General features: G+C 42.5%; 3 protein-coding genes across 20 annotated transcripts in view; 1 reads left to right on the top strand and 2 right to left on the bottom strand.

Moving 5' to 3' along the window:
- Positions 1-27,706, bottom strand: part of LOC311090947 (uncharacterized protein) — a 228,180-nt gene that overhangs the window by 20,405 nt on the left and 180,069 nt on the right. For 17 of the 18 annotated variants that reach the window (XM_084126594.1, XM_084126605.1, XM_084126600.1 and 14 more), the window contains 3 exons: positions 19,077-19,250; positions 16,552-16,725; positions 15,685-15,855 (listed from right to left, as the gene is read on the bottom strand). In XM_084126594.1, the coding sequence (XP_083982720.1) occupies positions 15,685-15,855; positions 16,552-16,725; positions 19,077-19,250 (519 nt within the window). The remainder of the gene's footprint in view (positions 1-15,684; positions 15,856-16,551; positions 16,726-19,076; positions 19,251-27,706) is intronic. The other variant, XM_084126601.1, reaches the window with a different exon arrangement.
- On the top strand, positions 20,161-21,946 carry LOC311091196 (uncharacterized protein). The gene is made up of 3 exons (XM_084127018.1): positions 20,161-20,615; positions 20,844-21,011; positions 21,531-21,946. Exons 1-3 carry the CDS (start codon positions 20,243-20,245, stop codon positions 21,803-21,805), a joined length of 816 nt encoding a protein of 271 aa, XP_083983144.1. The 5' UTR covers positions 20,161-20,242; the 3' UTR covers positions 21,806-21,946.
- LOC311091189 (uncharacterized protein) lies at positions 21,321-26,889 on the bottom strand. The gene is made up of 2 exons (XM_084127009.1): positions 23,285-26,889; positions 21,321-23,160 (listed from the first exon to the last, which is right to left on the bottom strand). Exon 2 carries the CDS (start codon positions 23,035-23,037, stop codon positions 22,081-22,083), a length of 957 nt encoding a protein of 318 aa, XP_083983135.1. The 5' UTR covers positions 23,038-23,160; positions 23,285-26,889; the 3' UTR covers positions 21,321-22,080.

The following is a 27,706-nucleotide window of genomic DNA, read 5'->3' as shown; positions in this document are numbered from 1 at the left end:
TATTGCTATGTTTAATTGAAAATGTTTGGTTTGTAGTTATACCATGATGGAGATCAGTGTTTGCTTTAGTTGGGATGCTGACCCTTGACTTTATAACATTAGTTTTTCACTGGCTGACTGAACTGTGTTTTTGTAAGTCACATTTGTGCACACACACGGTTTGTGAATGATTGCGGTTATATTGATTATGATGAAAAAAAAATCATCATATAGCCTGTTCATTCACTAAATGTCTCAGTTTTTAATCCTCTATCTTAAGTGTTATATTACCACCACTGTGAAACTACAGTAAGAAGTTACGATGATATTTTTTTGAACACATATAATGCACAGCCTAAAAAAGAAACAGAGCTACAATGTCTTGTAGAAACACAGAGATATCAAAAATCTGCATATGTCTCTCATCAGTGGTGGCAATAATTTATTTTTATTTATTCATTCATGCAGGAGTGCATGCTGGGAGTTTTATACTATCCTGGAACCCAGCATGCATTGCGACATGAAAGTTTTTACTGTCACCATTGTTGAGATTCATATGCTGATTGTTGATGTCTGTTTGTGTCTAAGACAAGCAGGAGATATTTTAAAGCACTATTAAAATATTATTTCAATATACTTCAGAATAACTAATTACAGAAACATTGTATTTCACGTTATAGATTAACAAATATGATTAATATGAAATAGAAATAAGTCCACAGCTTTTACACTGGTTAAGATCAGTGAATCAGACATGTCCAGGATGATTATGTAATCAACACAACAGTCATAAACACCTGATCATCTTTCTCTTGATTATTTCTTGGCATAACAAATGTGTTTTATAAACTCATAGTTAAAGCAGTCAGAGAAAAATTGATATAATAAAGTCAATGGTTCAAGAGCCCAACTAAAACAAATACTGATCTCCATCATGGTGATAATAACTTTATTATTTTCAATAAAACATCAACAACTAAATATCTGTTAATTCTCAACAATAACTTTTGTATGAAAGAAATCATGTTAAACTGGTTAGTAAACTGGTTTCACACTCGGTGGCTGGAAGTCAGTTCATTATTCTTGTGTTTCTCTTTATTCTGTTCTTGTTTCTCTGTCCTTCAGTGATTCTGCTTATCAGGTGTTCATCAGTGTCTCAATTCACTCACTTCTTTTCATTCACTGTCAAGGGGACTATATTAGTGAACTAATGTAGGGAACAGTGAATGAGGGTATAGGGTGTGATTGGGAAAACAGCCTCTGAGTGTCGACTTTGAGCACTGTTAATTCACAGTATATTCCTGTAGGCTATTTTTGTTTTCTGCGGTATATTACTGTTTTAATGGAAAATGGTATGATATTGTCAGAATTTGGCCTTATTTTACAGCAAGGGTTAACAGTGTATTTGCCAACCAATATTTTCAAACATGTTCAATTTCATACGTTTTCCGAGGGTGAAATCCGTTGCCTGCTTGTTAACATTAAAGGTAAAAAATAATAAAAAACGTACTCGGTTACTAACGTAACCTCGGTTCTCTCTAGAAGAGGGAACGAGTATTGCGTAAGTAGCTTACGCATCGGGAAAGTCTTCTTTCTTCGAGATCTGAAGCCAAAAAATTATCCTTAATTTTGTATTCATTGTCAACGCAGTGCAGCAGCCGACAGACCTAGGCAGGCTGTATAAGCGTGCTCATTGGCTGCTCGGCTGCAACTGCTTAAGCCTATCGGTGAGCGCTCTGAACGCGGCAACCAATGAGGGCGCTTCGCGCCCTCCACACCCTTCTAACCGTCAGAATGGGCGTGGCCAGCGTGTATATATTCAGCGCTCACAGGCTAAAATTCTGGTTTTCGCAGTCTGAAGCGCAAAAGCTCGTGGCGCGACACGGCAGGTTACGCAATACTCGTTCCCTCTTCTAGAGAGAACCGAGGTTACGTTAGTAACCGAGTACGTTCTCTTACGAGAGGTTCTCTCGTATTGCGTAAGTAGCTTACGCATCGGGAACCCTTTGTCAACGCCGTGTGCGCCGAGCATCCAGCCCATGAATCCCAGGGGAACCGGGGAAAACACTCTGCTGGAAAATGTGGCCGGTCGAGAGACGGGCCAGCGTAGTACATGCACTTCATGCAGCATATGAAATAGAGCGGCGCGGCCGGTCTATAAACATAGCAGTACAACAGTAGGGCCGGCGGAGCGAGCCCATACAGTACATAAGCACTCATAAGGGTAGGAGAAAACGACATAGTCGGTCTCACATGAAGAGAAAAATTCCCGTGCGGCAGAAAATAATGCAGGCGGCCAGCAGCGCGGGCCAGCACCGATAACAGCGCGTAACGGGAAATAGGAAACAGAACGGATCAGCCGGTCTGAGTCAAACACTTCACCCTGAGTAGTTACCAGAATAGCGCCAGCATATGAACGTAGTCTGCACACGGGAGCTGGGCAGAGCATACATGTCACTTATACCGACAATATTTTTGCCTGTAGGGCAGGAACTTCCAGGTTATAAAACCTCACGAATGTAGACGGGGAGGCCCAGCCCGCCGCCGTACAAATGTCGTGGATAGAAATTCCGCTGGACCAGGCCCACGACGAGGCCATGCCTCTAGTGGAATGGGCTCTGATGCCCAGAGGGCACTGCAGGTGTTTGGAGGCATAAGCTGCTGCTATCGCGTCCACTATCCACCTGGACAAGCTCTGCTTCGAGGCGGCAAGACCTTTGGTGCGTCCGCCGAAGGAAACAAAGAGCTGCTCTGAACGCCTGAAAGCGGCGGAGCGCGTGATGTAAACTCTCAGCGCCCGGACAGGGCATAGGAGGTTATCACTGTCCCCACTATCGGATGCTGGCAGAGCCGAGAGGGAAATAACTTGTGCCCTAAACGGGGTTCCAATCGCTTTGGGGATGTAACCGTGCCTCGGTCTGAGAATGACTTTCGAGTCATTCGGCCCGAACTCGAGACATGCAGGGCTAACAGATAGCGCGTGCAAATCACCCACTCGTTTGACTGAAGACAGAGCTATCAGAAAAACGGTTTTAAGCGACAGATACTTTAGATCCGCGGATTCAAGCGGTTCAAAGGGAAAAGCCTTTAGGGCCGCCAGGACCAAGGACAGATCCCACGAGGGAACCGAGGGGGGCCGCGGGGGGTTCATCCGTCTAGCTCCTCTGAGGAAGCGGATAATGAGCTCATTCCTTCCCATTGCCCGGCCGAGCGTCGTCTCAGCGAACGCTGTAATAGCGGCCACATATACTTTGAGCGTGGAAGGGGATCTGCCCTTTTCCAACAGCTCTTGCAAGAAGGAGAGCACCCGCGGGACCCCGCATGCGCGCGGATCCAGGTTTTGAGTAGCGCACCATTTAGAAAACACCGACCATTTAGACGCGTAGAGCCGTCTCGTGGAGGGGGCTCTAGACTGCGTGATCGTGTTCACGACCCCTTCTGACAGGTCAACGGGTATCCGTTGATCACCCATGCATGCAGCGACCAGCGCTCTGGATGGGGATGCCAGATCGATCCAGCGGCTTGGGAGAGGAGATCCTTTCTCACCGGGATCGGCCATGGGGGTGAGTGCGACAGCCTCACTAGCTCTGGGTACCAAGTTTGGTTTTCCCATCGCGGGGCTATAAGCAGCACTGAGTGGTGCGTTTCTCTGATCCTCGAAATGACCTGTGGCAACAGGGAGATTGGGGGAAAAGCATACAGCGGGAGGCTGGGCCATGTCTGGGACAGCGCGTCCTCGCTCTTCGAGTAAAACTTCGGGCATTGAGCATTGTCTTTCGACGCAAAGAGGTCGATTTCCGCTCTGCCGAATAGGCGCCAGAGAAACTGGACTGTCTGGGGGTGCAGAGACCATTCTCCCGGGGGAATGTTGTCCCTGGACAGTCTGTCTGGACCGACATTCAGGTGGCCCGGCACGTGCGCGGCTCTCAGCGAGCGCAGCGAGCGGTAAGCCCACACGAGGAGGCGTTCTGTCAGCCCGCACAGGTTCCTGGATCTGACACCGCCCTGTCGGTTCACATAGGATACCACGGACATGTTGTCCGAGCGGACTAGCACATGGTGATCCCGTATGAATAGGAGGAAGCGCCTGAGCGCGTTCTCGACCGCTATCATCTCCAAACAGTTTATATGGAGGCATCTTTCCCGGTCTGACCATAGGCCAAAAGCCGGTTTGCCCTCGAACAGAGCGCCCCAGCCTGAGGTGGAAGCGTCCGTCGAGATAACTTTGCGGTGTGAGATAGCTCCCATTGTCACTCCCCGCTGGTACCAGTCGGCCGCTAACCAGGGCTTCAGAGCTGAAACGCAGCTCTGAGTCACTCTGATGCGAATACCGCCGGAAGCCCATGCTCTGTGAGGCACTCGGGCATTCAGCCAGCGTTGTAGCGGGCGCATTCGTAAAAGACCCAGCCGAAGCACTGCTGCGGCTGAGGCCATACAACCCAGTAGCCTCTGAAATGTTTTGAGAGGTACGGTGCTGCCCGGCCGGAGGGACGCGGCCAGGCGTCGAATGCAGCGCGCGCGCTGTGTCGACAGGCGGGCTGTCATCGCTACAGTGTCCAGATCCAAACCCAGAAAAGAGGTTGATTGACTGGGCACGAGCGAGCTCTTGGTCCAGTTGACCGTAAGCCCCAGGCTGTCCAGATGGCTTAAAAGCACTGTTCTGTGGGCGATGAGTTCGGCCTCTGACTGTGCTAGGATCAGCCAATCGTCCAAGTAGTTCAAAATTCGCATTCCCCGACCCCTCAGGGGAGCGAGAGCCGTGTCCATGCACTTCGTGAATGTGCGAGGTGCCAAAGACAGGCCGAACGGCAGGACGGTGTACTGATATACCTGACCGTCGAAGGCGAATCTCAAGAATGGCCTGTGACGGGGTATTATCTGGATCTGAAAGTATGCGTCTTTCAGATCGAGAGATATAAACCAGTCCCTCGGGCGAATTTGCGCGAGGATTTGTCTGGTTGTGAGCATTTTGAACGGTCTTTTCATAAGAGCCTTGTTCAAACGTCTCAGATCTAGAATTGGTCTGAGAGCTCCGTCCTTCTTGGGAACGAGGAAATAACGGCTGTAAAAGCCCGACTCGCTCATGGAAGGGGAAACCGGTTCTATTGCCCTTTTGCACAGAAGTGTGGCTATTTCTGCTCGAAGTAGATGTGCTACTTCCCCATTCACTCTGGTCTCGACACGCGCTTGAAAGCGCGGAGGGCGGCGAGCGAACTGCAGAGTATAGCCTCGTTTTACTGTGCTCAGCACCCATTCTGACGCGCCTGGAATAGCTTCCCACGCTTTCGCGTGTGCGGCCAGGGGCAGAATAGCCTCCGGGCTCTGATCGCCGCTGATCGCGGGCTCGAGAGCTCGAAACGGAGGGGCGGGCGTGATGCGCGCGCTCTTGGTGCTTAGATACGGCGGGTCGCTCACAGCGGTGACCGGCCGTTTTACACACAGCGTCCCGGTGGCTTTTGACGGGGAACATACAGTGTGAAGCACGACGCTCGAAGGCGGCGTCGGGGGCGAAGTAAGAGAGCGGATGTGTGAGCGCGTGGAAGCGGGCACAGCATCCGTGTTTATAACCTGACCGGTACAGAGGGGTTGTGTAACAGAGCGGGCAGTGGGTAGGTGTGGGCACAGCTGGGTGGACACATGACCTACTTTTGACACTCGAGCGGCTTGTGCCAGCTTTATGCGAGTGGGCTCTGTGAGAGACACGGGGTTTACAGTGCTTGTGTGCAGAGGTGAACACAGATAAGTGGGCACATTTACTGCATTTGAAACACTTACAGCGCGAGGCGCGCGACCAGGCATAATACTCTCTTTGAGATTTCTCTGGGTCGCCGTGAAAACGGCGGTTGTGTGCAGGCGAGAGGGTGAGTTCACCGGCTCGTTGGCTGCGAAATGAGTGTCTGCAGTAACCGTGGCAACGGGGACTGACAGGGCTTGAAGCTTTGACGACGGTCCGGCCGCGGCGGGACCCAATCGTCGCTTCTCTCCTCGGGCTAGGAGGATTTTGGAGGCTCAGGCTTCACCGCGATCCTCTGCCGGGGTCCCCGGGGAGGCGGCGGTCTAGCGCGGCTGGTCGAGCGAGAGCGAGGGCGGCCGCCCTGTCGTCGCTGCGAGGACGGAGGTCGAGCTGGACGCTGGGCAGAGCTTTGTGCAGGCTGGTCCGAAGGACGGCGTGCAGCGGGTCTGGAGCGTCGAGGCAGAAACAAATTCATTGCCTCAGAAGTCTTTTTCACCTCCGAAAAGCGGTCGACGATCCCGCTAACCGCTGGGCCGAACAGGCCGGTGGGGGAGAGGGGGGCGTTGAGAAACACCGCGCGCTCAGACTCCCTCATGTCCGCGAGCGTGAGCCAGAGATGCCTCTCTGTAACTGACAGAGAGGCCATGCACCTTCCAATGGCCTGGGCAGCGGATTTCGTGGCGCGAAGGGAAAGATCCGTCGCGCTCCTCAAATCCGTAAGGGAAGCAGGCTCCGAGCGCTTCTCGTCCAGATCACGGAGGAGGTTAGCCTGGAGAATCTGCAGTACTGCCATAGAGTGGAGTGCTGATGCGGCCTGCCCCGCGGCGGCGAAAGCGCGGCCGACGAGGGCTGAAGTGGTCCTGCATGCTTTGGACGGGAGGGCAGCCTTTGAGCGCCAACGAGAGGGCGGGCAAAGGTGCGCTGCGACCGCCTCCTCCACAGGGGGGATGGAATTATACCCCTTCTCAGCGGCGCCGTCAACCTGTGAGAGCGTCGATGAGGCATGTGAAGACACTCTCGCGGAGAATGGAGCATTCCACGACTTCGAGAGCTCGCTGTGAAGCTCCGGCAGGAAGGGTGCTTTTCTGGACGCCGGCTGTCGGCGGCGGTGGTGAAGGAAGCAGCCGTCGAGTCTGTTCGGGGCTGGCTCTTCCGGGGAAGACCAGTCAAGGCCCAGCTGTTCGACAGCTAGCGTGAGGAGGCGTAAGAGTTCCGCGTCCTCGCCCGCTCGAGATCGGCCTGAATCCTGGACTGACGAGGAGGCAGTGGACCATTCCTCACTGTCAGAGGCCAGGAGAGAACAGCTGTCCGCGGCGCGTTTACCAAAGTCATCCGCCTCATCCCCTGAAGCGGCGGAGGCGCGGGCGAGAGCCGGCGGCTGCGCGGCCGAGAGGGGGGGCGGGGAAGGCGAGGGAGAAGCTCGAGGGAGAGACTCCGGCGAGCTTCTGTGCGCCTGGTTGGTCTCCGGCGGTCGCTGTGAGCGGCGCTTCTTCTTGCGCGGCCCAGCAGGGACGGGCGGGGAGACATGCTGATCGAAAACTTCAAGCCGAGCCCGCAGGGTCGACATTGAAAGTTCCTCGCACTCGGGGCAGCCGCCCGTGGAGAGTGCGGTGGCGGCGTGATCGCGGCCCAGGCAGAGAGCGCAGATGAGATGGCGGTCTCCGTCGCTGAGCGGGGCGTGGCACGAGCCGCAAGAAAAACGGGGCATTTTTAGAAAAACGCCCCGTGCTCTTTTAGAGAAGAGGGTGTGTTGCAGTAGGCGAACACACAGCAGAGAAAAAGGATATGACGCCGGATAGCGTAGCAGGCACGGAAGGCTGAAGGCGGCGAAGGCGGCCGGCTTCTTCAGGCGCTGTCCTAGGCTTGCTGGTCGCTGGTTTCAACGGCGGCGGCTTCTCCAGATCCAGCGATGCGAAGAGCTTCGCTGAAGACAAGAAAATCAGAATTTTAGCCTGTGAGCGCTGAATATATACACGCTGGCCACGCCCATTCTGACGGTTAGAAGGGTGTGGAGGGCGCGAAGCGCCCTCATTGGTTGCCGCGTTCAGAGCGCTCACCGATAGGCTTAAGCAGTTGCAGCCGAGCAGCCAATGAGCACGCTTATACAGCCTGCCTAGGTCTGTCGGCTGCTGCACTGCGTTGACAATGAATACAAAATTAAGGATAATTTTTTGGCTTCAGATCTCGAAGAAAGAAGACTTTCCCGATGCGTAAGCTACTTACGCAATACGAGAGAACCTCTCGTAAGAGAACTGTAAAGTATTTATCTTTGTTTGAATAACTACTCAACCTTACACATTAATACTGGAAAAATGTTTACCCTTTGGTGTAAAACACATTAAGTCATTTTATGGCGCGATTTTTAATGATGACCACCGTAAATAAGGGCTCCCCCTCCCTACAAAAGCCAATTTAACCACTGACCATATATATCATATAAAGGCTAGATGTCTTAAGGCGGAGTCACTTCCGGCATCACCGGCGGCCATCTAACCACAGTGGAGCAGTGAATTAAGGTGAGTGATCAGCACGCACACAAATCCTCTTATCTCGCTGAAATCTTGACGGATTTACAAACGGGTTGGTTTCTTACTAACGCTATTAACGTGGCTATAATTCCGAATGCTTGAACATTTATGTTATAATTATTCATATGTATGCAGTGTCATAGCTACATCTCTGAGCAAGTTATGGTTATTTAAAAGTACATGCACCATGTTACGAGTGAGCGAGCACACTGTGGTAAGATGGCCGCCGTGTGCGGACGTCGACCTCCATTGGCCAGCAGCGCGCACAAGACATCTAGCCTTTATATGATATCTATGGTTATTACTGGTAAAGTTACCGGGTAGGCTACCGGACATTTTCTCACCGGTTCCCAACTCCCAACATCTGTGCAACTGTCATTGTACTGTAGCCTATGTCAGCATTGCATTATCTCATCTCATCTCACCAACAGTTTAATACTTAACCATAGACTATAAAAAATATGGACAAAGCGTCTGTGACGTCACCCATAGACTTTCTGAAGAACGGTTTTGAAGCCGTTTATGGGGGGTATGGGCGGCGCCATCTTGGAAAATCTTGGGAAATCCTAACTCCGCCCACCTTCTGACGCAGCGCGCGTCACTCAGCTCGCTCTGCTACTCCGGTTATCTCTGTGTATATTTTAGGCAACGAAATATGTTATAAAACACCATACTAACTCTTTTCGTTTTCATTTAAAGAAATCTTAAACATTATAGCCACACAAATGTGGTTCAGGCAACGCGTATTGATTATATTCACTGCACATAACGTTTGCCTATTTAAAAAAAACTAAATATAAAACACAAACCTGCCTCTTTTCGTTTTAAATATAATATAAAAATATTAAACATTTTAATATGGTCCAGGCAATATGTGCATTTGTACTAAACAACAGATGTTGCAGTAAACAACATTACAGATCATCTTCGTTGTATTAAAATTTAAAATGACAAAACCCAACCCAGTCTCTTTTTGTTAAATTTCAGTTTTATCAATATTAGCTATTATAAAAGTACAAGTAAAAGGTAAAGTTACAAGAAGCTATACAAATAAAGCAAACAATTCAGTCAAACATATACAAAGTCAGCGCTCTAGTCTAACCATACAACGGTAAAGTTAAATAGCTTATAAAGTTGAAATGAAACTTCCCCTCAGCCAAAACGATTGGCCAGGGAACAAATTATAGATTCACGAGACCAAAAATCGCCCGTTAGATACACACAAGACGAATTATATCTCATGTTTAACCACTACAGAGACGCCAGAGTCCACGGCAAACGCCAGAACGACTAGCCGAGGAAAGGCTGTACCAGGCGGGGTACATGAGCGCCGAGCGCCCGGTGATCACCTGCATCTCACAACTGGATACAATTTTCATAAATCTTTATAAATAAACCACAGATTTGAGCTTTAAACAACTACATTCTCACCTGAAAAACTCTTAAAACTACATTTCATGATACAGAAACAACAGTAGTATTATATTTCAACTGTATTAAAAAATGGCGCTTCTTATGTTGTCATTCTCCGTGGCGCAGCCTAAGCTGTCAATCAAGCTGTCAATCAAAGTTAACCACGCCCTTATTTGTCATACATTTTATATCTAAATACGATCTAAACTAACGAGTTAGAAAAAAATTCACAGCCCTCATGGTTGTCAGGCACTCAGAACCTATCGAAAAATACAATAAAAGTCCATGGGACCAACCTGTAAAAACATGAATTTATGCTGTGAAAACGGACATTCTAACATGGGGTCTATGGACATTTGCTCCCTTTTGGGACCTCCCTCTAGCGGATTTTCGATGTATTGCAGTTTTTCACACTTCCGGGTAGGCTTCATTTTTCAGATCAGAATGTTGCCGCTTGTACTTAAACTCACACATTCAAACGTAGTCAGAGAAGGGTAGTCTCATCTTTCTCTCCGACCACATATACGTTCCGAAACACTCAAACTGCGCTGCTTTCACAGATGCTTTCTTTACTACTCCAGTAATGTGCCGCCACATTTTTTAGCTAAAATCCAACGAAATGGCTGACTTTGTTTAAATGTCAAAGAACAACAGTTGCACACAAAAAAAAAAAAAAAACCCCGCAAAGACCCGGCCCCTTTAGTTACTGTTGCTATGTCCGACAAGCTACACCGCGCTCACGCCAAACCATGATCTCACGCAATGAAAAACATCGCGCAGCAGAGACACTGACAACACGCTGACAGACAAGACAGTCCAGGTTACTTTTGATATTAAACAAAGTCTCAACGTTAAAATTTGGTCATTTTTAAAGAAATTTAGACTACCGTAACCGTTTTGTGGCTCTGTAATGTGTCTTGACAGATCGCTGTGGTGCCTCAGTTAAAGCTGCTCGTGAACCGATCATCTCTTCCTTCTAGTTAATTTATAGCATCAAATAAACATGAATGAACATAAGAAGTAATGTAGTTTTAACTGCGGAAAGATGTCAGTAGGCTTACTCAGTACACTCTGTTTTTTCAAGTTCAAATCCTCCAACGTTGAACTCTCCTGACTGCTTTGTCGGACAAAAAAAGGCGGTTCGGGGGATTATGATTGGCCAGAACCCCTGTCAATCAAACTCCCCGCGAAGGGTCGATTCTCATTGGCTGCCTGCCAATGTGGCAGGTAGATTGACAGTGTTACCCGCCAATTGCAGAATTCACCCGCATTTGGCGTGTGGTCGGGTGTTAATTTCAGGCCCTGCCCATGATGCCACGGGAGAGGAGTTGTCATCGTTATATTCGAAAATGGCAGAAAATGGAGACGCGGCTGTTTTCAAGTGTAAATACTTTACAAAACACTTATTGTTTCTTTTTGGTTAAATTGTATTTGTTTAACATCATATAAGTAAACGATTGACTTGTTAAAAGTTTAAATAATGTAAATCGAGGGTACAATTTTCTGAATTGGCTGCAAAATTGACAATTTTATCATTATTATTACCGAACAGAACGAGCTAATGCCTGTCAGCTAGTTAACACTGTTTTATTTAAACAACGACGTTGTTTCTCAGTTAAATGATAGTTACAAAACTTTTATTTTTTATTTTACAGCGATTTTATTTGTCCTTTACCAGTGTTGATATGTAATATGTGTTGGCTACGTAGCAAGCTACTGTTATCAAGTGTACCTCAACTTGTCCATGTAACATTAATATTAATATAATAATATAGATTGACCATGGTTCATCACTAATGTTAAATTCTGTGTTGATTTTGCAGGGGCTGATGAACACACCTGTGTTCTTGTAGAGTGGAGAGTGGCTAATGAAAGAGAGGAAAGAAAAGAAAGAGCGACGAGAGCATGAGGAGAGACGAGAACAGGAGGCCAGAGAGAGGAAAGATTCCTTCAGCTTTTAGAAATAATTGCTAAAAAAAAATAATAATAATAAAGAAAACAAATGTTACACACTCTCTTTCCATTTATTTGTTAGTAAGTTCATTTTGTCATGCTGTTTTAGCAAGTTTTATTACAAAACACTTAATTCCCAGGGATTTACAGTAGTTAGATTGTCAGTTGTAAAGTGTTTAATATGTGGAATTGAGTTATTAATATTTTTAAAGGGTGTTGTGTGTGCACTTATTTTGTGGCAGATTCCAGATGGTTTTTGAAACAAGCAAATTGCAGGTATATCTGAAAAATATGAGTGCCGCACTATAGAGAAATACCCACACACTCCAGACACCTTTAAAATGTATTTGCTTTATTTTCGTATATTATTTAACTTTTAAATGGATACAGAATACAAAGCTTAAAACAAAATCACAAAACTTTGGCACAAAGTAGTATAATAGAGCTTAAAGCACCACCAAAAGCAAAAGTTTTAAAACGTCGTCTTGAGGGAAGAGAATGAACGTCAGCAGCTTCAGTAAGGGAACCTTCACAGGTTTCTAAAAGATCTAAAGTAGTGGTTCTCAACGGGGGTGGTACCGCCCCCCAGGGGGCGTTCAGAGAACAACGGGGGGCGTTGGAAGCAAGATTTTTGAAAGGGGGGCGTTCAGGCGTTAATGGGGGGCGTTCACGAGTTTAAATATGTAACGCAAATTTTTGTTCATTTACTTTTATTCATTTTAAGCATTTAGTAATTTAGCTGTAATAAACACTTTAAGTGGGCTATTTAAAAAGTGTTAGGACTATGTTTTTGTTACATTATGTTGTAAAACATATGCGCAGAGTGTGATATCCATCATATTGTGTGTGCACGCGCATCTATGGTGCGCGTGAAAGAATACCTCAGCAGCGCAAAAAAAAAAAAAAACATCCGTCCGCACCCGCTCTAGTCCTGACCGCAAGTCGACCGTCAGTGTTGTTGGTAGGCACTACGCAGGTTTTTTTGTATTCATTTCTATTGCATTACGATTGAAAGCAGTATCAATAATGTCAAAAATATGATGTGCAGTCAAGTTCGGGTATGTGCTGTGAGTGTTCTCACCGCGCGCGCTTGTGATTCGCGGAGTTTTGACGAGTTGTATTTTTTTGACGACTTGATATTATTTCTTATTCAAAAGTTTAGAATGCCTAACATTCTAAAAATCTTCCAGTTTAATGCGACATGCCTATCGTTACTTTTGCAACGACTCTATTATTTTTCCAGTCATAGACCAGCGCTCAAGCACTGACTAGAATCCAGCACTGACAAGAATCAGCATTCACGCGCTCAGAAATGTGTTTCGCGCTGACAACAATCCGGTGGTGCAGAATCACGCAGCGGAGGAATGGAAAGTTGACAAGCCATTAAAAAGTATTGACTTAAGAAACACTTATATTTTTTTCAAATATTTTCAATAAATCATGTTCCCATTCACTCTGGCGACGAATTTTAAAATTAATTAAACTTTATTCTATTTATAAGGTAAAACTTTTACATTTTTAGGCATTAACTAATTCCAATCCCTAACGCCAAAATGCTTTCTTTGTTCACCAAGTAATTTACTGGTCAGGCATTATTGTTAACTCGCAAGACAATAAGGAGAAAATGACAATTTGATGGATAATTGAAATATATTCTGCAATCACATTTTGGTAATGTATTCATTCCGCCGTCACATCTGAGCACGAAACGCTGCTTGGGTAGTTTCAAGATATAAAAATAATTAATAATATAATAATAATTGAATTGTTCATATGTGTTTAATCTTGTTTATAAACACGAACACGTTCCGATTATGAACACAAATTAATCACAACAAACCAAATTAATTGTAATTGTATTAATTATACCATTGATGAAAACAAGCTGATACCAAGGTATTTTAGGCCTACAATTCTAACATAATTTTTCATGAAAAATCATGATTGTATTTATTTATTTTTCGAAAGTAAGGTTAATGTAAGCAGCTTCTTGCAATACTCTCCTAAATGCGTAATAAAACCTAAGTGCAAACATTAGCGCTTTAATGACCGTCCTTTATTTTTCAGTGCATTTGTTTTACAACATATGGCTATTACTGTCATGGGATTAATATTATAACTATTATTATGTAGTAGTGTAATGTAGACAGACACATAAAAGAGGTTTGAATTTTTCTTTGTTTAATTTGCACACTGAATATGGGTTGGCACTTTTAATTTTGAACTCTCAAAGTGCACCAGATTGATGAATTTAACATTAAAATGCACAAAATTTTCTTAGGGGGGGCATGCCCCCGAACTCCCCTAGAAGGCCCAAGGTCCATCCACCACAGATTTACAAAAAATCCTGTGAGAAACACTGGTATTGCTATGCCAATGCAGTTTATAACTTGTTTTTTGGATTAATCACTGTGGAGTACAGTTCAATTGTATTAATAAAAGACAATTTTGCACTTATTTCATCTGTTAACTCTCACTCGTTCCAGGTCGCTCATTATTTTGGGGGTGGGGGGCGTTCAGGGATTTGGATATTGGATAGGGGGCGCTGGCCCAAAAAAGGTTGAGAACCACTGATCTAAAGGGACTTTCTTACTAACAATCTCATTTGTAGGGCATCACTTTAAAATAATTCAAAATCTGTTTCTTTAAAAGCATGTGTACAAGATAGTAATTTTTGGATTTCCACTTGAATTTTTCCTACCCAAATTTAAAGTAAATAATTTGTAAAAAATTAAGCTCAAATATGTGATATGTAGCTAGAACACCAGCACCTCGATGTGCTTTTTTTCCACCCATGGTCGCAATCAGTGACTGGATGGACTACCGTGAAAGTCGGAGGTCGGGGCGGAGGTCAGCTCCATCTTTAAAATATAGATGAAGAATTGGCGCAGTAGGTTGTAGGGCTCACAATCTGTAAACGTGTTTATAGTTTCTTTGTTTTCTGTGTTGGCTTATTTATAAATATAATATGCATGTATGTATTATGTATATGATCCATTTCTTATGTGTGTGTGTGTGTATATATATATATATATATATATATACACACACACACACACACACACACACACACACATTTATGAATACTTAAGATGTAAAAGCCTCTAAGTGCCATCTGAAATATTCTTCTAGTTTGATCATTTTTATCAAGCTTGTATGTTTATGTTCAGTTATTTCACAATGAAAAGGACCTATTAATTGTCATTAAAGTGAAATTACTGAACCTAAATATACAAGCTTGATAAAAATGATCATTTTAGAAGAATTTTTTTTCTTTTACATCTGAAGTCTTCATGTATACACATATATATGAATGTGTGTGTGTATATGTGTGTATTGTATCTGACCTCAGTGTGTTACCCTACATGTATATATATATATATATATATATATCAGTGTTCCCCACACATAGACTAATTTGTGGCGGTGCGCCACAGAATCAACACCGGCCGCCACAAATTGCGTTTCGTTATAATTTTTTTTCAAAAATTTTTTTTTTTTTTTTCTGAGGTAAAATGTATTGGCTAAATGATATTTAACTTATTTGAGAAATTACACAAAAGCTCTCGACAAAGGCGTGATCTGCGAGCAGCTGACCGAAGACTCTGAATTGTGAGCACGAACGACGTAAAAACGCAGACGAAAGCGGAAAGAACTAAAAACATTGCTCTAAGTTGGTGCAGTCAGTGGAATGGGCTCTTTAAATTTTCGCGCTGATGTGACCGCGCATGTTACGTGACAATACCAACCGTAATACCAGTACGTCCGGACTCCATTCATACTACCCGTATTCATACTATATAGAGCGTACTTTTTTAACGGTCGTGAAGTACGTTCTAATTTAAATGTAGTACCTACTCCCATAGTACGTGATTTCGGACGCAGCTTTAGTCCATATATGGAACACATGAAAAAGTGCCATAATCATGTGACATTCTGGGGATTTTTCAAAAGTGGGGTTGCAGCTTAATAGTTTAATTGACTGTTTAATTTTATTACTTTAAATTGTTCTGGCTCTGTGTGACTGAGGGAAAAAATGCTTAAAAGTAATATAATAAATAAATGAGCAATACTCACGTCAGTGTGTTGAGTTGACAGTGTTTATCCTGCAGTAGAGCAGCGATCTGATTCACTCGTGTGTCTCCTAGTTCATGTCCACTCAGATTCAGCTCTCTCTGGAGTAACGGGTTTATACCCACAACTCTATTCACATACTGACAGGCTTCCTCAGCAGCAGGACTCACAAACCTGCAGAAGAGGCAATTCAGGTATCAACTAAATGTCCACTGCATTACAAAAAATGATTGATACGATAAAAAACGTAATTATTGTTTTAAAGACAAGCTTAAATTAGTTATTTAGATGTCAAATTTTTCTTTAAACATTTAAATACACAAATAAATATATATTTAAAAGAAACTAGAGAAACACTCAGTCCTAAAGCAAACATAAGCATAAGAACAGAAAGGTCTCACAGAGCAGAAGGGCAAAAGCTCACTAGATCATGATTTTCAGTATGAATACAAAGTGTGAAATTAAGATCTTTCTGTCTTTAAAGCAGGAGGAGTGAGAAACGTCAGCACAGAGAAAACTGGCTTGTGAAACTGCATGTTTGTGAACATCTGGAGACTCATAGACCTGGTGCAGAGAGATGCAGTGAATCTGGGCTTGATGGAAAACTATTATTGTTAATTATCAAGGTATACTCCTGAATGTCAGCACACATATACTGACCCATAATGTCTATTTGACCTGTAGCTCGTATCACAACTAAACTGTGTTGACGGTTATCATCATCATGACAGAACCTGCAGCATCTGATCTGATCTTGATCATTTTGATGCAACAAATTGTACAGCTTATTATATAACTAAAATAATATATTAGTTATGAATATTTAGCCTGCATATAGCTAATTTAGTTAATTATTTGATCCCGTCTCACCTCAGTGTCTTCAGTTGACAGTCTGGATCCTGCAGTAAATCACTGAGCTCCTTCACTCCTGATTGTCCAGGATCATTTCCTGTGAGATCCAGCTCTATCAGGTGTGAAGGGTTTGATCTCAGAGCTGAAGCCAGAGCTTTATAACCTTCTTCTGTCACACTGCAGTTAGAGAGTCTAGAACAGAGAGGAAAACAATATAAATCCTTAAACTGAATTTAATTTTATTCTTTATACAAATGTATTGAAAGTAGGGCTGAACGATTAATTGCATTTGCGATAATATCGCGATTTGATGAAATGCGATTTTTTTAATCGCAAAGCCGCGATTACACTCTGGTCATGTGACACGCGAGAGTAAACCAGTCTTGCAGATGAAGCATCAACTTGTCACGCTGCGCATAGGCCTGGCATAGGTAGGCTACAGGAAATAACAGTTTATGTTTAATTTATGTGATATTGTGTTATAGATTCTCTCCAACGATTCTGTATTGATTAAGATAATTTCAGATTTATGTCTGAGCTTAGTTCTCAACACAGATACGTGATGACGCTACGTGTGCTTTATAAACAACCGTATTCTGCTTGCTTCTAATTCCTTTGTCTCACACACACACACACACACACACACACACACACACACGACACCGCTCGAACCTTCCAAAAAATAATCTTTCATAAAGTTCGGAAAAGTTGAAGCGAATTACAAGAACATTCGCGAGCTTCATTGCACATGATATGAGAGACGCGCGGTCTGCTTGATGTTACTTTTGTAGTGCGCGGTCTCGCCCGCCGGTGTTTTGCTTACAAATGCTCTACGAAGGCATCATATGTCTTTTGGAATGCAGTTGGCTTATATATTACAAATATGAAAATCACCGACAGAAGCTGCTTTCAATTTCAAATACTCACGCGCGCTTTGCGAAGAGCGTTTGAGCATGCGGCTGTGAGCGACTCCGTCTACGTGGTTAAATGTACTTGCATCTCAAAATGCTTTTATGACGCAAAATTAATGTGACACAGTCAGTTATATCTTAAGTTATTAAACAGATAGGACAAACCACATCTTATAATTTCAAGAGATGAAAACGTTCAGACAGCCGACTCTTAAATACTGAAAGCACTCTTTGTTTATTGCTTGTAATATTTTTTTCCCCTCTTTGTTATTTGTTTTGAAGCTATATTAGTTAAAATTATTAACATGTAATTGTATTAATTTAGTTTTTTAATGTGTAATTGTTTATAAAAGTAGGCCTACTTATAATTACATATGTAATTAAATATTAATAAAAAAAAAAAAATATATATATATATATATATATATATATACCCCCTTTTTTTGAATATGTTGGGAAGTTGACCTTCCCAGACAATCCTGAGTAAACTTAGTGTCCCACGTTTTTTGCTGCAAATGACTGGGCAGTAGTTCTTGGACCGTCACTCACAGCTATTAGTTAATGTGTGTTTATTTTGTTTTGTTTTTCCTTCATTGTTACTATGTTGTTTGTCGTTTATTTTTGTTGATTCTTGGTGTTTATGTTTTTGTATTTTTTCTTCTTTGTATGTGAAGGGGAACTTTGTTAGTTCTTATTTCATGTTCAAAATTTAATAAAGAGATTGATGAAAAAAAAAAGTATATACTGTATATATATAAACCAAAATACAGCGAATAGTCTTCTTGGCGCGCCTACTTTTGAAAGTCAACATTTAGATTATGTGAACTAAGTTAAATGCATTGTAAAGGCCTAGGTCACTCTGGAATAAATCACAACGTGTTTCATGATAAAAACGTGACTTTAGTTTACAGTCCGGAAAATACAGTAGGTTATAGTAAATTATTTCACGGACCCCCTGGCACTTGAGGACTGAAAGCCTCATAAGAAAGCCCTGTCGAGGCTCTTCCCCGGTGCGGGTCGTGTCGAGCCATTAGTCTGGGTGTTTGATGAGGAAAAGATGAAATGTAGTAGTTGCAATAAACGCGTTCAGAATCCGCACAACTGCAGCAGCGGAGGACTTTTATTCTGCTGAGCGGAGCTGAGGAAGAACTGATGACGGGACAGTTTGATCTTTCAATATTACATAAAAAACGACTGAACGAATGAACACACGACACGGTCCGTGTATCATCTGATCATTTCATTTCCTGTTTGGAATGGAATAACGAGAAATGAAAAGACGGATCGTTTATTCGGTGTTTCGTTTAGTTTAATAAACGGAAAATGAGATTTCGGCTCGATTTCTAATTTTTCGTTTGTGGTTTACAAATCGGTTTATGGCTTTGATATTTCGTTTGCACATGTGGGCGGCGCTGAAACGCCCCTTTCATCTGATTGGTCAAACCGCTTCGTCTTCAGTACAGCCAGAATAAGAGTCCGTACGGCACACTCACATCCCACTTTAACCCCCTGTGAGCAATAGGGGAAACCCAGAAAGTGCACTGCTATAAACAATGACACATAAGCCCTGCTGTCTTCAAATAAATAAACTTCAGTCACACTGTAATTGCTGTACAGTATAATGATACTAACTGTAGTCTCTCCAGCTTGAATTGTGGGTCCATCAGTAGATCACTGAGGTTTTTCACTCCAGAGTCTCCTAGTTTATTCCCGCTCAGGTCCAGCTCTCTCAGGTGTGACGGGTTTGATCTCAGAGCTGAAGTCAGGATGAGACTCTGTTTCTCTGTAATTCTGCATCTATTCAGACTGAAGACAGAAAGAGAAAATGACTCAGATCTATGATGATCAACTAACGTGTTCATCTTCATCCAGCAGACTTTTGCTGACAAATAAACAGGGATATCAAGGTAAAGGTAACATGGAGAAAGACACACATTGTTCATTTAAATATACTACCAACACTGTAACAATACAAAGGTTGAAAGCGTTGATCTATTTATGTTAGTTTAGACATTCATTTCATTTAATCTTTAAGGTTCTTTCATGTCAATGTCACCCTTGGTTTGCTCACTGGGTCAAATGTGTTTATGTCGGTTGTTTTCAGACACATTGTCTACTTGCTAAAACTTTACAGTAAGGTTTCATTTGTTAACATTAACTACATTAGTTAACATGAACCCATGATGGACAATACTATACAGCATTTAATAACCTTAAGTTTAAACATTTACTAATACATTTTTAAATACAAAAGTTTTCTGTTAACATTAGTAAATCCCCTGTGAACTAACATGAACAAAGAATAACTGTATAAACTAACATGATCAGATTAAGGAATAAAAGTATTTCCTTAAGCAGAAGACAATCAAACAAGTTTTGTAAAAGGTAGTTCATCTGCTTTAGTGCTGCACCGTGAGGCAGTGTCGGTGTATTTTATGGATGGCTCAGCTAAACAGGCCAATAAGAGACTATTATGGCGCTTTTCCACTACACAGTACCAGCTCGGCTCGACTCGGCTCGACTCGACTCGGCTCTGTTTGGTTTTCCACTGTGTAAAAGTTGTCCCTGTACCGGCTTCCAGGTACTTTTTTTCGTACCACCTCCGGCGAGGTTCCAAGCGAGCTGAGGCGATACTAAAATGTGACGTGAAAACACAGCAGACTGCTGATTGGTCAGAGAAAATCGTCACTATTCACTGCGTCATCATTGCACGCGCCAGCAATAGTATCCAGAATAACCCCGCCATTTTTAAAAAGTTTGGCCAGAGATTGCGTGATATATCCAATCCATTACATATTATGGCAACTCGGAAGAATACGCCGTGGTCAAACGAGGAGGTGCAGACTTTCCTTTGTTTGGTTGCCGAAGAAAGGATCCAGCGAGAGCTTGATGGGGCAACGAGGAACGAAAAAGTATACCAAGAAATCTCCGAACTGCTGTCCACACATGGCTACAACAGGACTTTCCAGCAATGTAGGGAAAAGTTAAAAAAACTGAAAAGTGACTACAGAGCTGTAAAGGACCACAACGGCCGCAGTGGTTCAAACCGAAAAAGCTGGAAGTGGTACGAACAGATGGACGGTATCTACGGCCATAGACCGGCGAGCAACGGGAGGGAGGGTGGACTTGACTCGGCCACCAGTTTGCTGGAGTCGCTGATGGAGGAGGATGGTAAGTGTTTTAAGTTTACATTACATTAACCCTGTAGCTAGGCACTCTCTGCGTGAGAGTTTTGATTTCTGTAGGCTGGCTTTTGGAAAGCTGAAGCTCACTTATAACAACAAACACTGTAAACTTGTGTCGCAGATAACAATTGCTGCTAGCTCTAATGTTAACTAGTTGCTAGCTGCCATTGCTATTTCATAGTGTGTTGACTTTTGTATGATCTTTCTATTCAAGATTCCTTTTCGACGAGCGAGAATGCTTCATTGTCTCCCACTGATGCCACGTTGGCATCAACAACGGCGCCAGAACCAACAACGGTACCAGAACCAGTCGTACCATCGACACCCACACGATCAGCAGCATCAACACCGAGACCCGCAGCAGCGTCGACACCGGCAACCGGTTAGTATAATAGGAGAAAATGTAAACCCTTCTAGCCTGTTGTCTGTGAATCTATACACACTTATTAATATATAATTAATATGAATCATTAATCGTATCAATAATTCATTAATATATAATATATTATTATTAATATAACGTAAACTTACTTGCATAACAACAGGAAGCATTCCCAGTTATGGGAATCAAGGATTCATTAATAAACCTGTTCAGTATTTTTATAACTTTCCAGATGTACACAGTGTACACCTTTACTGTACACATGGTAATTTAAAGTTGACATTTACTAATAAATAGTGGGCTCAGATGTTAAGTCGTTATATTGTTAGATTCTATATATGTAATAGTAAGTTGTGGGCTTTTATGTATGTATTTTTTATCTTTTTATGTCTTTTTTTATGTAGCAGATGTAATGATAATACATGTGAACAATTTAAAACACACACAACCTGTGAATGAAACGTGAGTTGTCTGTTTTTCTTTATTGTAACTCATTCATTGTAATTATTTTTTGTCCAGGACAGAGGAAACGACGGAGGGAACAGGAGCATCTCACTGTCCTGAGGGAGATGCAGACATCTGATGTCGAGCAGATGGAGTTGAACCGGGCACAACGGGAGCGCCATTTACAGATGGCACTCGATGATGCAGCACATGCAAGAGAACTAGAAGCGGCTTTGAGGAGGGAGGAGATTGCTGCAATGTCGTCCTTCAACCAGGCCTTTCTGGGAACCCTGAGCCAGCTTGTACAGGCACTGAACCGGCGGGATGCTGTTCCACCGCCCCTGGACTGAAACCCCAGTTTGCTCATTTGAACCTCATGTTTGCACTACATGTAACATATATATATATATATTGTGTGTGTGAATTTATATTTATATTATAGTTCTTTCTATTTGTGTGTGTGTGTTTAAATAAAACCTTTTTGAAACTTATTACAAAAGTGTCATTTTTGATGGGTTGCTTTTTTTACAAGGATTTGACCATGTATTTTCAGATGTTATACTGTGATAACCTTAAAAAAAAAAAACAGCAGAGACAACATTTTTAAAGATAATGTATTTATTTCTTAGCAATTAAAGTAACGCATCAGACCCTCTCGTACATCCCTGCCCTCCTCCTCTACACCCTGTGCCACTGCCACCACAGGTTCTGCTGCTGCAGGTGCATCCCAGTCATTGTCATAGTCCTCTCCATGACTCTCGCAAAGGTTATGCAAAGCACAGCAAGTAAGAATCATAGATTTCACGATTGTAACATCACATTCATTTCTTTTCATGAGACAACGCCACCTTCCCTTCAGTCTACCAAAAGCGTTTTCAACCACGACCCGTGCTCGACATATCTTCTTGTTGTAGATCTGCTGTTCTGCTGTCAGCCGTCCAGTGTCAGTGAATGGTTTTATGAGCCAGTTCTGCAGGGGATAGGCAGAATCTCCCAGGATGTAGTAGGCAACATTCACCCCACCAATATTCCTGGTGTAAGCTGGAAAGAGGTTGCCACGGCCGGCCAACTCCCACAATGTGGACAGTCTTAAAACACGGGCATCGTGCAAGCTGCCAGGCAGTCCTGCAAACACGTTCCAGAACAGTCCTTTTCCATCTACAACACCTTGAAGGTTGATGGAGTGCCAGCCTTTACGGTTGAAATAGTCACAGTGGTACTCCTGTGGTGCCAAAATGGGTATGTGTGACCCATCAATTGCACCAACACACTGCGGGAGCCCCCATCTGTTTTCAATGTAGGTAGCCATTTCTTCAAACTTCTCCTGGTCTGGGAAACGATTTTGTTCAGGAACCAACAAAGTTTCTGCAGCAGCAGTGAACTCTTGAACACACCGGCAAACAGTTGTTATGCTTACTCCGAAAAGATGACCGACAGTTCTGTACTCTGAACCGGTCGCAAGCTGCCATAGTGCGATGGCCACTCTCTTCTTTAGAGGAACACACTTGCGGAAGCTTGTGTCCTGTCTCTCCATCACTGGACGCAGTTTGTTATACAAGTATATAAATGTTTCTTCGGACATTCTGAAGTTCTGAACCCACTGCGCGTTTGTGAAACCGGGAAGAATAACATCCCACCACTCGGTAGCTCGGTTGAAAGCCCAAACAGACGGTCTGCCGCGGCGACTTTGCAAAGTGAAACAGATCTGAAACATATAAAGCATACACATTTTAGTACGTAATACTGGTAGCTATAAAGTTGATCAAATACTTTGTATATAGTATAGTGTTTACACATAAGCAAACGTTAGCTACGTTAGCATAACTTACCCTCTTGCGTCGGCTTTGAACAAACGGATTTGTCTCGTAGTCTGAACTCTAGTAATTCCCAAACTCTCCTGTTTTTTTCAGCAGTGTTTCGTTTTGCTGCCCTCAGCCTCTCCTGAAACAACGTTTGTCTTCTTGCTGTGAGAAACAGCCACATCCCGAGGATCAAAAACAACATGCACTCGATTTCCTCCATTGTCCTGTGTGTGTGGGTAGCGGGTGTGTGTCGCGTAGAAGATTACGTCACGGCAGTTTCCTGCAGCGTCGCTATGACAACCAGGTACTATTGTGGAGGTACTATCTGCAATGGAAAACGGAGCGAAAAGCGAGCCGAGCCAAGGCGAGTCGAGCCGAGTCGAGTCGAGTCGAGTCGAGCTGGTACTGGTAATGGAAAAGCGCCAATAGCTACTATTATTCCTTTTAATTATACTCATGTCTAATTAAAATGTCTACAAATGTATAAAACTGATCAGAGATCAGGTAAAACCCACAAACACTTGTTCAATCTCAGTGAATCTGCATGATTCATGGGTTCACAGAGATCATCGCCCCCCAGTGGTGAACCATTGACATTTTTAAACGTTTTGAAACAGTTATGACGTAACGAAGCCTCGTTTACTGAAATCATGTGACTTTGGCAGTTTGATACACACTCCGAACCACTGATCCAATAAATTATGCCATTGACATTGTGTCTTTGCAGTGCATGTGTATTCGCAGATTATTGTTATGATGCCAATTTGTGGCTTAATTTAAATTGAGCAGCAATACTGCTGTGGTCAAAGGGATGTCAAGCATTTATTTATTATTTATTTTAATGTTACTGAGGAATGAGTTAAAGCATAAAGCATACAGTAGGCTACACTCCATAAATGTTCCTAAAGAGTGTTGAAAATTGAGAAGCCATAGCTTATGGATCCAGTGAATTACCCACAGCATTTATTCAGGGAATGTTCAACAAACATATTTATTAGCTAACAGGTATGAAAGCAACAATAACAAAAAAAAAAAAGAAAAGAAAAGGCAAATGTGCATGCAGGACAGCTGTATTTGCCAACAGTGGAAGATCTGACCACACAGTCCCACCTTCAACATTCTGAACATTCAATCTAAGGAAGGGAGAACAAACTATAGACTGAAGTTACATGTTTATGAAGAACAGTTACTTGTTTTGTAATGTATATGTATACATGTTTCTTACCCATTGGCCAGTTTGGCCTTAATACCTATGCTGTTCTCCATCTAATGTAGTTATATTAGTAAATAAATGTCACAGTTGTATTATCTTTTTAAGAACAATTTAACACACCATCACCCTTCATTGTGAAATTTTCACATCTCCTCTTTATATAATCACGCTCCTTTCTTGAGCATCGGTCGGGATATTGGTTATCCTGCAAAGTTTTTGATTTGTCTAACTTTAATTGCATCCATTTGCTGTGGCAGTATATGGCCTAACAACAATGACACTTCATTTATAGACCTTTTAATCTGTTCCTAACGGTTAGCAGACAACAATAATGAAAGCACATGATGTGATGATTCATAACAAGTAAAGAGAATATGTTAATGAGATTCATGGTACCAGTCAAATGAAGAGAACTGGCATAATTTAAATTTATATTACATAAAAAGATTGTGTCATATTTCTTTTGTTAAAGAGGTCAGCAAAAAAGTAAACAATAAAGCATTTCCTCTTGTTTTAGAGAGGGTCATGCTATTCGTGTGAGGTGACAAATGATTAAGAGGTTAGTGATGTAGGCCTATGAGTATATTAGCCATAGAGAATATCAGTATATATTTGTAATAATTCATTATCACTATATCATATGTTTTGCTTATTTCAGTAATACAATTTGTGGTTGCCTCTCAGTGTTTTTCACAGGACTTTAATCACTAAAGACAAAGTGTTCTACATGTCCAATACAAGACATTAGATACACAACATTCAAGTTCATGCTCCTACTGAGCATAATGTACATGTACACATTTGGCAGACGCTTCTATCCAAAGCGACTTACATTGTATTTCAAGCTACACATTTACATTCTTATTAGTTCTTGCTTTCCCTGGGAATCAAACCCATGACCTTGGTGTTGTAAGCGCCAACGCTCTACTGTTTGAGCTACAGGAAAGCTCGACACAATGTACAATTCAATATTACTATATTTGCTATATAGAATTGTTCTGAAAGGAGAAGAGTCAAAATTAGTTTTTATTTTTTATTTTATAAATCTGTTGAATGTTACAAGTTCATGAGATAATTAACTTCATGACCCTATAAGCATAGCTGCTTTATGTCCAGGGAAAAGGATACAGGTGTCAGAGCTGGTTAAGAAAAGAGATCTTAATATAATCAGCAGAGTAAAATAAGCTGATAAGTGTTTTTATATAAAAAATAATAGATCCATTATAAAATTAGGCTATATGCAGATCAATAAATGCAACTGGAAAAAAATGTAAATGACTTTGCAATTTATGCTTCTTTTAGGTAGTCTAGCTACTTTCATTTAATCTACATCTGTTGTTATTTGTGATTAGAACTCATGACAACACACTACAGAAAATATGATACACTAATGTTGAGAAGAGTCTTCTGAAGTGCGCTGACAAGTCTGTTCATCCAATGAAACCGAATGCCCCATGTTAACATAGGCGTGGTTTCTGAGCTTGACACTAAAGTATGTTAAACTTCTTTGAAATTGCGTCAAATACGCAGGAATATACACTTAAAAAACAAATCGCTTTATTATGCATACCAGTGTGTATACAACTGGTGAAACATACGTTTTTAATCATGGATCCGTGAAAAATGGCTGCGACGAATCTGTAGCCGTCTAACATCTGCTGGAAATCCAGGTAAAACTGGAAAAAAAAATCTGCGTGCACGCGCGTTCCCCCAGTTAACATGATCCCCAGTTGATCCGTAACACCGGCACACTGAAGCTTTTTTTTTTTATAGTTCAAAGTTACTATCAGATTTAATGTTATTACCTTGACAAACTATACATCATTAAAAAGATATAAGACTCAAGTTTCAGTATTTGACCACTATTGTATTCTGAGAAACTCATAGTGACAGTTATGTCTTAATTTGTGTCAGGAGTTATGTAATGAAAAAATGAGTCGATACCTTTAATATGAATTATGAGCGTCAGCCGCTTTCATTCAGAAAAAAACTCCTGTGCTGTCGTCATGACAACTCTTGACAAAACAACGTCCCTCAGGGCTTTAGCTCAAAAATGTGCAGATTTGGAGAAATATTGATAGATTCTCATAGGTTTACATCAGATTTCTATAGAGAGGAATAATATTTATTGAATTTATACCCAAATGCGTCGATGTAATCATTATGAGTGCTGGATACTCTGATGTACTGTTTTCTCAATCCACACCAGCAGCCTGAGGGCGCCCTATGCACATTTAAGCTGCGTCCGAAATCGAATACTTCCCTACTATATAGTATGCGAAAAACAGTACATGAGCAGAGTAGTATGTCCGAAATCATAGAATTCGAAAAACAGTAGGCGAGAAGTACCCGGATGACCTACTACTTCCAGCGAGATTCTGAAGTGCGCATATGATGGACACTTTACTATCCCATGATCAGGGCCTGAAGTTAACTTTTTTGACCACCCGCCACTTTTTACCAGACAGTTTTTTTTTTTTTTTGGTCTCATAAAAGGTGAAAAAAAAGGAATTGCACAAACATTTGTTCTTTAACTTGTAAGAATACACATTTAAGTGTTGTCAAGTTATTAACGAGATCCATACAAGTAATAATAACTCTTAGAATACAGATATAGTATTACAATAGACCTAGTGCAGCTCGTATTAAAAACAATGGCTGGGCAGCTGTTAGTTACAGCGTTCAGGAACCGTTAAGCAGAACTAAATTAACATTGTTATTACCATATACATAGGTTAAATTGGGCTGGAGCGCAGCTCCGCCTCCTCGGGTCCACAACACACCATGCCGGAGCTCAGCTCCGTCTCCTTCAGCACCAAATATTGTTATTCCACTTGAATTATTTTTCATCTCCTGGTAAATACATGGCATATGAGACTGAATAATTAGCAAGACTACACAGAGACACCCAGGCTACATGGAATTATCAGACGTCATAATGCGCGTTCTCTGGTTCAGCACCCGCCCACCAGCGACGTTACCATGGAAACCCGCGAACGGCTAGCAAAATCAATCTTTTAAATTCAACCGCCCGATGGGCTCATTGTGCCGTCTAATTCTTTATCGAGCATACGTGAGTATTTGGTTTACTTTACCTCAGATAAATAAGATACGTAATTATTCATTTCAAACGCAACCTACAACTTCATTTTCTAATGTGACTAATGTAGCCTCGCTCGCACTGTTTTTTATTTGATTTGTCTGCTAAGGCCCATAGCTGCCAACTTTCACGCTCT

This window comes from Abramis brama (assembly GCF_963993115.1).
Source record: "Abramis brama genome assembly, chromosome: 1".
Lineage (NCBI taxonomy): Eukaryota > Metazoa > Chordata > Actinopteri > Cypriniformes > Leuciscidae > Abramis > Abramis brama.
Note: the sequence above shows the minus strand (reverse complement) of the source record. Positions and strands in the feature narration are given on the sequence as shown.